The sequence below is a fragment of the Vombatus ursinus genome, unplaced genomic scaffold (genome assembly GCF_900497805.2).
Source record: "Vombatus ursinus unplaced genomic scaffold, bare-nosed wombat genome assembly UNPS02011014.1, whole genome shotgun sequence".
NCBI lineage: Eukaryota > Metazoa > Chordata > Mammalia > Diprotodontia > Vombatidae > Vombatus > Vombatus ursinus.
The window spans coordinates 11530202-11540835 of NW_020950792.1; the positions used below are offsets into that span (position 1 = coordinate 11530202).

At 43.4% G+C, this 10634-nt stretch overlaps 1 protein-coding gene across 1 annotated transcript; it reads right to left on the reverse strand.

Moving 5' to 3' along the window:
* Positions 1-403: 403 nt before the first annotated feature.
* Positions 404-4615, reverse strand: SLITRK5 (SLIT and NTRK like family member 5). Its single transcript, XM_027855679.1, has 2 exons — positions 4555-4615; positions 404-3303 (listed from the first exon to the last, which is right to left on the reverse strand). Exons 1-2 carry the CDS (start codon positions 4613-4615, stop codon positions 404-406), a joined length of 2961 nt encoding a protein of 986 aa, XP_027711480.1.
* Between the last annotated feature and the right edge of the window lie 6019 nt (positions 4616-10634).

Below are 10634 nucleotides of genomic sequence, written 5' to 3' on the forward strand. Positions count from 1 at the left end.
CCCACCCAATGGCTTAAAGGGGGGATGGGAATGAAGGATCGGAGGAGGAAGGAAGGAACCTGTGCCCTTCAATCTTTGAAAAACAGAAGTATTCCCCACTACCGAAAAACTTCATTGACCTTTAAAAGTCACCTGCAAAAATGGCCTTCCATACAGCTCCTTTCCCCCCACTGACACAAGAAGAGCAAGAGTTGTGCCCAGCTTACAGAAACATTTCCTAATTGTAAAAATAAAATGAATTTGCACACCCTTTCAGTATCATTTGCCGAAGCTGAAAATCCTGTGCCAAGGCACTTCACCCTAAACGTTGAAACAACACAATTAATCAAACCGGTTCATCATGTGTTTGCTTGTTCGTGTGTTTGTTTTAAATACAAATGCTCTATGGGGAGTTTTTTTGCCTTTAGAACTGGCTAAATGTGGTCTGTTTTTCCAGCACTTCGAGGTAGTCCGGCTCAACGTTTAGTTTTGCTTTTAATTCCAGGTACTCATTCCTGTTGGGTTCTACATAGACAGTACTGGGGGGACTATAGAGCACCGTTTCCCGGAGCCTGCTGTCCCCTGCGCCCGGGTGCAAGTACTGATGGGGGCGCCTAAGGTCATAGTTGGGGGAAAAGGTATAGGCAGCAGGGCTGCAAGGAAATTTAGGATATTCCGGGAGGCTACTGCCAGCCGTGGTGGCCGAGCAATGTTTATCAGGTTCTAAAATGCCTCTGTAAAAGCGATCAGCGTCTTGCATTGGTGAGAGCAGCTCCTCCCTCGGTTCAATGGTGCTCACACTGTAGGCGGGGCTCCGCAGGTGGTGGCTTTCCCGCCTCTCCTCTTCTCCCTGCTGTAGCTGCAGCTGCTGCTGTGGCTGCTGTTGCTGCTGCTGCTGCTGCTGCTGCTGAGGCTGCTGTGGCTGCTGCTGCTGCTGAGGCTGCAGATGGTGATTACTGCTATAAGTGACCTTGAGCTCGTGCAGATCTTTGTAATCCTCCACCGAATTGCCCTCCCTGGAACGGTAGATGGGGTTTTTGCACATATGGCCCAGGGGGTGGGGGATATATTCATACACATGGCCCGCAGGGGTTTTCACTTTAGGGAGAGTTGGGCCCCTGTGGTGAGTATGGGAATGGTGGTGGCTGCTGCCCCCGCTGCTACTGTACACACTGTACTGCATGTTGAAGGAGCTCACGTCGGAGTTGTTGGTGCTAGTGTGGTCGCTCTGGTTCTTCTTTCTCCTTTTCATCACCAGAACAAAGAGCCCTGCGGCCACAAAAACTGACATGATGAAGACAAGCAGCAAGCTGAGGATCAGCACAGACAAGGGGACCGAAGAGGCGCTGTTGCCAGAGCCACCCCCCGCAGTGGCGCCCGTGCTGTTGAATCTGACTGTGGAGGGCAAAGAGGTGGTTCGTGGTGGGATCTGTATGGAGGAGGGAGTAGGTGTAGAAACCACCACATCAGAATAGTCTGGGCACAAAAGCTCCGACTTAATAGACCTCATATCGGTCTCCTCGAACTTCTTGGGGGCCTTGCAAATGACCTCATCCACAAGTACCCCCACTTTGAGCTGCTCCACCCACAACTTCATGCCCACCACGTCACAAGTGCAATCCCAAGGGTTGTCGTTCAAGTCTATCTGAATAAGAGATTTCAGCTGATCTAGCACTCCACTCACAGGCAGGGAAGAAAAGTAATTGCTCCTTAGATTTAGCCTGAGCAGCGTGAGACCAGAAAAAATGCCCCCGGGCAGGGCCTGCAAGAGGTTGTTGTTTAAAAACAAAAGCTGTAGGTTAGGGACTGTGTCAAAGGTCCCAGCCTGGATCTCCCGGATAATATTGTATTGGAGGAAAAGATACTGCAAGCTCTGTAGGCCATAGAACAGCTCTGGGCTCAGGCGTTCAATCTGGTTGCCATTAAGATAGAGTCGTCGCAGATTGGTTAGATCCCCAAAAGCACGGTCCTGTATCACCGAGATGCGATTGTTTCCAAGGTGTAGCAGGTCTAGCCCTGTAGCCTCCAGAAAATCCGTCCTTCGCACGACTGTGATGTAGTTCTCTGTCAAGTACATCTTCTTAGGGTTGTAGGGCTTAGGCTGAAGCTCTGAGATGCTTTCTATCTTCCTCTCCTGGCAGTTGACATTGAGGCCCAAGTCAGAAATCTGCAGATTGCAAGAGCACGCAGTAGGACACTCCAAAGGCACCGGCGATTTAGTCTGGTAGGCGATGCTGGGGCCATAGTTGCTGTAGGCCAAGTCCTTAGAGGGCTGGCGCGAGGTGGGGCGCACCCTGGGTTTGTTGGGTTGGCGGGTCCCTTTAGGGGGCTTCAGAGGAGGCTTGTAAACAGCAGAGGAAGAAGTGGCCACGGAATTGACGGAGGCTGGGGTGGTATGTAAATATCCCGTAGTGCTCAAGGGCGTCTGGGGCCTCATTTCATAGTCAGAGATGAGTTTCCTTGGGCAAAGCTCCTGCTTGGACACTTCATCCAAGTCTCGCCCATGTAACCGGAAAGGTGTCTCACAAACCACATCCCCTACCAAGGCAGAGTAGGAAATGCTGTCCAACCAATCCTTAAGTGAGATCAACTCACAGGAGCAATTCCAGGGGTTTTCTTCTAGTTGTAATTCCACAACTTTATCCATGTGCTGCAACAGCCCTATGTAGGGCAGAAGTTTCAGCCGGTTGCCCCTAAGGTCTAGATGCGTTAAGGGCACAAAACGGAAAAGGTTGTTGGGTAAACTGGACAAGAGGTTGTCATTGAGGATCAGCACCTGCAGCAAGAGCAGTTTGCCAAAAGCATTAGGTTCAATGGCGCTGATGTAATTGTAATCGACTTGTAGATACTCCAGACTCTCCAATCCGAGGAAAGTGTCATCCCTTAGTAGTTCCAGTTTATTATTATTCAGATGCAATCGTCTTAAACCTCGAAGCCCATGAAATGCCCCTGTCTCAATGTCCTGGATGACATTGCTCCCTAGATGCAAAATTGAAGCCCCAGTGTAATTGACAAACTCATTGGGGTAAAGACGGTTCAAAAGGTTGCCAGACAACAAGAGGTGGTAGACTGGAAAGCGTGGAGGGCTGATTTCTGTGAGGCTAATGATCCCCCTGTTTTCACAGCTCACTGTTAAGATTCCGTCCTTCTCCTCACAAGGACATGCATTGTCACAGATTTCCCCATAATAATCGATGGTTTCTGCACACGAAAAGACGAGAGATGTTACAGCAAACGCTATAGTCTGCAGCATCCAGATATGCATTTTTCTGTTGAGATCCTGTTCCAAAGTTAATGTGGAGCAACAAGGGTACATTTTACCTCCTGTAAGGAAAACAAAAGAAAACAACAGAATATGACCAAAAAATTTAAACAGGAGTGTTAGTTTTTTTAAGTGTTTTTTTTTTTCCCTACACTCTGGCACTCTGGGAAAAGAAGGTTGTTTGTATGGGGTCTTTTTTTTTTTTTTTTTGGTCTTTATTTATTGTTGTTAAAGACTAGGAAGATATAGAAGCTCATCTAAATTTCCCAGACTTCATAAAACTGACTGTCAATGATTAAATGGCTGCTTTGCAACCCGGGGTGAGTTAAAGATATCTTTACAAAGATAAAGCCATATTAGATACTGTCCCATTTCAGGATTTTATCTTTCCTCCTCCCTCCCCCCAATCCCCCAAGATCAACCCATAAATATACATAAAATGGCTGTCAGTTCAGTTTCACGGCTCTAATTTAAGAGAAAAAGTGCACCATTTTATGAGGTTTCCCACCTCACCTATTACCGAGCCCTCTTTCTTTTTCAGAACCTCTTCAGTGAACAGCGCACGTTAAGGTCTTTCCCCCACATCTTTTTTTTTTTTTTCCCTTTCCGGGAGAAGTAAAAGTGCTACATATAGTACTTTGGTTATTTTAGACAGTTGCTGGAAATGTCTGTGTGGGAACCCAAAGGATACTTTTCAAAAGACCAAAGGAAAAAAAAAAAGTAAGTTAATGCAGCAAAATAATCTCTGATCAGCTCTTAAATCATCCATAATGTCTTATAGAACTTCAAGTCTGTAAGGGAGATGTATGTGTATGTGTATGTGTATGTACATGTATGTATATATATATGTGTGTCTGTGTATATGTATGTATATTATATATAGATACACATACATACACAGAGATTCTTCTCCATGATAGACTTTTCCAATAAAGCTATTAAGCACATCAACCTTCTAAATGCATGTACCACTTAACAGTACTTTCCCCGGAGTGCTTATTGTTCACTTTCCATCTTTGATCAGGATAGCAATGTTATCAAATTGAGGCTTAAAGCTACAGAAATAGTTGCAAACGATGGAATGACTATGAAAGACTAAGAAAAGACTTCCGCAATTCTTGAACACCTATGGATGCCTTGAGTTAAAGAGAACATTCTAATCACTCATCTAGAATCTGCCCAAACAGGAAAATCGCTAGAATTGTCACCAAAGCCTCAGCCCTATCTGACAGCGTTTCCTATCAACGTTTATTAAAAATTAGCTTGATAGCAGGGGAGAGATCTAAATGGATCTCATGGAAATACCTCCTTACCAACATTCCGCGCATTGGAGTTACTTATTATAAAGCACCGATAGCTGTCAGTGATCTTCATCCTTCAAGGGAGAAGACACCTGAGCAGATTAAAAGCCAAACTAGAAAGAAGAAAAAGAAGAAAACTACCCAGTGACCTAAGTCAGTGACTTAATACCCGAATTTTCATCTAGCCAGAAACAAATCTGATTTCCTCCTCTCCCCCCCCCACCCCTTTCTGTCTCCTTGACGCTTCCTCCTACTTTCTACTTGTGGATGTCAAAAACACGGGGGTGGGGGGGGGGTGGAGAGGAAGAACATAGGAACATAGAGAGAGAAATGCCTGTGTCTTCTTGAATTGGTTAGATTGGTGGGGGAAGAGAAATAACCCTTTTTTTTTTTTCATTCTCCCCTCCCTAAAACATTATGTTCTTGAAAAAAGGCTGATTTTCTCTGGTCAGCCTTGCCTTAGCGTTAATACTTGTAACTGAAGTCTCATGTCCAGAATAGTACCCCGAAACCAAATCTCATTATTGCAAAGGGATTTCTATGACACGGTTCCAAAGCTGTATACCTAACATTTTGTACGCGTTAGAAAGAACTCCTGAATTTATATATAAATGTGCAAAGATACATCCATATACATTTATGTGTATTCAGACAGACATTTGAAGACATATATGATATTGAACATTTCAAGTATTCACCAGCTCCGAATCACAAAAGGCAAACAGCTTCACTGCTAAAGGCAGCACAGACATCCTCCATAAAAGCAAAACATTTACCTTGAAATTTCTTTTCTCCGCTCCATCAAATCCATTCATCCATTCAGCGGGTGTTTGCTCCCCTCCCCCTCCCCATCTCTTTGCCCTCCCCAATCCTTTCCACTCCCTCTCCTCCCCCCCTTTAAAAAAAAGATCATTGTAAAATATGCCCGACCAGTATTAAACTCTCAGTCATTTACAACTTTAATTTAATAACGACTAGTAAGGATCTAGGAGCTTTCCCAACCTCATCACAACCACCTTCCTCCTAAGGAGATAGAAAAATAAAGAATATAAAAGTTGAATTTGATGAAGGCTGAAATTCTGGCCCGGGGATGCACCTTGGATTTAAATGCCCCTGCGCTCTGCTATTTTTCTGATCTGAGAGATTCACATTGTTCTTTTTAATTGGGGGTGGAGGAAGAGGGAGGTGTTATATTTGGTTTTCCCTCAAAGAGTTCAGACCCTGGATTACCGCACTGCATATCTTGCACTAAAGAGATTTCAGTCCCACCGACAGCAGCAGCGGAAACCCTGGCCGGACACTGCTATCCAACTGAACAGGAGCAGCAGCAGCAGCAGCAGCAGCAGCCGGGGCAGCAGCCCCCAGAGTTACAGGGACAGAGATTCCGCCCCTACTCTCACCCCTCCCCCACCCCCGCCCCAAAGAAAAGAAAGGAGGAAAGGGCTATGGGAAAGGAGGGGGGAGACACTTCCCCCCAAAAAAGCCGCCTTTAAAAAAAAAAGTAAACCTTGTACTTACTCATTCTTATATCTCCTGGGCCCAATCATCGTCGCCACCCTTAAAAATGTCTATTTGGGGTGTGTGCTGCTTGTGTGCAGAGGAGGCAAAGACCAGAGGAGACCAATGCAGTTGGGGAGGTTGGATAAGAAATGCACACAAACACCACGACACACAAGGAGCCTCCACGGCAGCCGCCACCACCACCACCGCCACCGCCACTGCCACTACCACCACCACCGCCGCCGCCACCGCCACCGCTATCACCACCGCCACCTCTACTGCCACCGCCACACGCACACATAGACCGAGGCGGAGGTCCAAGGGGCTCCCGAAGCTGCTCTTCTCGGCGCTCTCCCCAGTACCAGAGAGAGGAGGGGGGAGGGGGAAAGAGAGAGGGAGAGCGAGGGGCGATCGAAAGAGACTGGAGAGAATGGGGGGGAGGGCGAGCCGGAGAGAAACCGTGAGGGAGGGGCAAGGCAAGGATAGAGCGTGGGAGGGGGGCGAAGGGAGGAGAGAGGGCTGCACAGACAGCCTTTCGCTGACAACGTGACGGTCAGCTTCACCAGGCACTTCACACACACACACACACACTCAAAAAAACCCTCTACACAACAGCCTCCTTAATAACGGACAGCTCGAGTTCTCCGCGTTCCTTACACGCATACTCTGCTGGTACTCACACTTTCCATTGAAATAGGCATCAACTTTCTCCCTAACCGCAGCAGCTACACGTTCAAGCCTCCTCCTCTGGTTTCTTTGCAAAAAGGGGGAAAAATACAGACTCCGACCTGGTTTCCTTCTCTTCCTCCCCTCCCCCTCCCCGTTCCTCCTTTTTTCTTCTTCACACCATTTCCCCCTGGTCAGTCACACTCGCCCAGGGACTAGCCAGAGGGAGAGAAAAGTAACGGTGTCCTTGCATGGTTCTCCGCTTCTTCTTGCAGCGAACACTGTACATGGTAGTGAGGGGGAAAGGGAGAGGATGGCACTGGTCCCCTTCGGTGGCGGCGGTGGTACTGGAAGCAGCAAATTCTCCTTCTCCTCCTCCTCCTGCTGCTGCTGCTGCTTTCTTCTCTCCAGATGCCACAGCTGACGACTCCAAGCTCCAGGGTCCAGCGGTGATGGTGGCGGCTACCGCTGCCACCGCTGCTACCTTTGCCTTAGCCGCTGTTCCCGCTGCACCCTCTACCTCTCGGGTTGTTGCAGCCTCTTTTCCCGATCAGTATTTGGGTGACTCGGGCATCTGCTGCTTTTTCGTTTCATCCCGGGAAGGAGTTGTGCAGGGGGAAAGGAGCGCCTTTCAAGATTCACTCGTTAGATTCATCTTATTTTTCTCTTTTATTGGAGCTTTCTTTCTCTATCCGACGTCCTTTGTGTGCTCGAGGACAAGCAAAGCGATGCTGTGTGCCCGTCGCTACGTAAAAGTCTGAGAAAGTCCTGTTCTCTTCCCACCTCGCAAAGGAGGAGGCTGCAGCGTAAGCGATTCCGATATCTCTAAGCCTTTTCACTAAAAGCCAGCATGGGGCCACGTCTAATACACTTGTTTATTATGGAGCGCAGTTCTAGCCAGGCTGCTGCAGACATGCTGGAGCTGGGACAGAGCAATGGCGCTCGGTGACCAATAGATGGGAGTATAGGGCGACAGATATCCTTAGGTTGCATTGTAAAGTGTGAAGCCAAAGCTTCCTGGGGTATCATATTTGTGCGGAGGCGATGAGCCTTGGAGAAAATGTGCACAACACAAGCGTGTGACTGTACAGACTACCTAAAGGAGGGAGGAGTGGAAATAATGCCGACAATGTAAGAGTTGGTGATGTTCAGGAACAGGCAGTATAGTGTCTTGTTGATTGTCTTTCTTCCGTTTATTTGGAGTTGTAGCTTATGTCCTCAACAGTATAAAATAAAAAAAAAAAAAGGTGGCGGGAGGAAGAGGGTATATAGAGTTCTTTCTAGCTGACAAGAATAACTTAAGGGAAGAATGAATTGTAGGCTTGTTTTTTTTTTTTTCCCTTCTGGGTAACATAAAAGAATTTTGCCATTTTGAATGATTTCCAGACATATGCATGTGTATACCCACATGGAGATTAAAAAACAAACAAACAAAAAAACACCTTAAAACAAAACAAAACGAAAAGTCTATAAATGAATGTGTGGAGAGGGAATTTCTTTGAAGACTTAACCTGCTATATACCATTACTCTCAGCTCCACGGTAAGTAGTATTGAATAAATGGAAGTTTCATGAAATGAGACCCTTAAATCCCTTACCCCTTCCCAAATCTATCTCTCTGAAGGGCAGTTAAATTAGTATTGTATAGATTGGACATAACAGTTTTGTGTGTGTTGTGATTGTGTCTACCAAGTATAGATTATAAATTGATTATGATAAATGGTAACCCTGATTTAGAACATATTGGTTGCATGTTTTCCTGTATGGTTAATAGTTGGATGGTTTAGTCAGGGGGAAAAAAATCTATTTATACTTGTTCTTTTATGATAATGTGATCAGCTTTGGATCATGCCTGATACCATGAAAAATGGGAAAAGAAATGGAAAATCAAGTCTTATATTAATTTCATACTGTCATATATCTGAGCACACTATGTATGGGGGTAGGTGGGCACGTTTATCTCTTAATGCTGAGATGTCACACTTTTGATTAGAATTTTCTCTATGGAGGCTTTTGTTTCACCCACCAGCATTTCACCTGTGCTGAAATTTAGTGTAGGAGATAAAACTCCTGGATAAAAAAGACAAGGAGGAAAAAAAAAAGATAACAACAACTTGGTAATCATTAGGTATGACTGTTAAGAGAAGAATGCCATATCAATATAAGTTCTAGTTAAACTAACAAGGAACTTTCCCTTTTCCCTGTAAACATTTGGCCCAAGGATACACATTTCTGGTTTACACTAAATACTTATGCAAACATTCCTGTAATAAATTAAAGAGTATCACACTTTTTCAATACCTGATCAATAAAATTGTTCAGCAGACTTAAAAACAATCAAGTACTTTAAAAATAAAATAAATATTATCAGACTATTTTATTAAACCTGATCATTTTTCATGACAAATAATTTTAATATATATTTGGAAATTTTATAAAAACATGATTATTGATATTGGTAAATAAACTAAAATGGTCTCTATTGAGGATGATCAAGTTTCCTAGTCCAACAAAGCAGTTTATTCAACTATACAGAAGTTTTCAAGATATTTAAAACATAATTACACCACTTAGTTACAAATCATGTTGTTAAACCAGCACAATTGCATTTATGATAAAATATTTGCTTCCATTTGAAAATTGATGATCTTTAAAAATATGAAACCACTTTATTTGGTTCAATTAAAATGTGATTTCTCATTATCATAAGGCTGGTCACAAGGTAATGGTTGTTGTTGTCATTGTTGTTTGAGGGGGCAGTAATTCATAAAACTGGTTATTAACATAATGAAATTATAATTTGTGTGGGTGGAGAGAATAACCATTCAGATGAAATTATAGTATAGAATGGAAATGTATACAACTAATAATGGAATTTAAATATATTTTCTGAGTATTTAGTGAGAGATAGTAGCTAAGTCAAATTCCAGGTTGTCTTTTATGTGTCAACTGAATGTATGCTGATAACTTTCTAGTCAGTAGCCTACTTCTGAAGTATAAAATAAGAAGTCATCCTTACCTGTTACCACTAGGTGTCTCTACATGTCCCTTTACAGGAAACTGCTTTACAAGGAAAGGACTAAGCACCAAAGGAGGCTATAACAGGAGGAGGGTGGGGGAAGACAACATCAAAGGAATAAGGAAAAGCCTCATTAATAATCTGTAAAGTCCTTTTTGACTTTGACCCTTGAATGTGGCAGAGGGTAGAGAAACAGCAAATGAATTATACAATAGTTATCAATGCCATCTGAGCCTAGCATTTTTCAATATGAGTTCAAATAATCATTCTTTAAATCTTCAGTATAGTATGCAGCACAGATACATCATATACACATTCAAAGATATGCACACACATAAACATACAAAGTTCACAAACATTTTGGAAGCAGAAAATGATAAGAAAATCAACTTCTTCCTTCAAGAATATTGTCACTAATGCCAAATAAATAGGTATTTTATGTTAGGGGGTGATGAATATTTGTTATTAGGAGGTGGAATTTTCTGTGCAAATGATTATGATTGAAAATGTTTCATTCATTTTGTGATTAGCTAGCTCTCTAGTCTTAGTATAAATAAATCACATGGATACAAAAGCTTTTGGTAAGAATTAGTGCAACATGTTGCCTTCCTTTGACCCTTGAATATCCCAATGCAATTTCAAGCAATAACTAACATATGGATAATCTAGAATTTATAATACATTTTAAGATGACAATAATATAAATATATTGTGTTTTCATTTTGATATGTGGCCATATTGTCATGGCATCCCTAAACACTTAGACTAAGGAAAGTAATTCTTATATAAAATGTATCAGTTAAATGATCTCCTTTGTGCTGCTAATTACATAATTTTCATCTTCACATGATCTGTCTGTTTTCCTTTATAATAATGAACAATTTAAAAACATAGATTTCTGGCAAGCT

What these genes read in the sequence shown, in the direction of transcription:
- SLITRK5 (XM_027855679.1), bottom strand. Translation starts at nt 4,615, where the DNA reads ATGAAGATCACTGACAGCTATCGGTGCTTTATAATAAGTAACTCCAAT. An exon ending in CTCCAATGCGCGGAATGTTG is followed by an intron (nt 3,304 to 4,554) that starts GTAAGGAGGTAT and finishes TTTTCCTTACAG; the next exon opens with GAGGTAAAATGTACCCTTGT.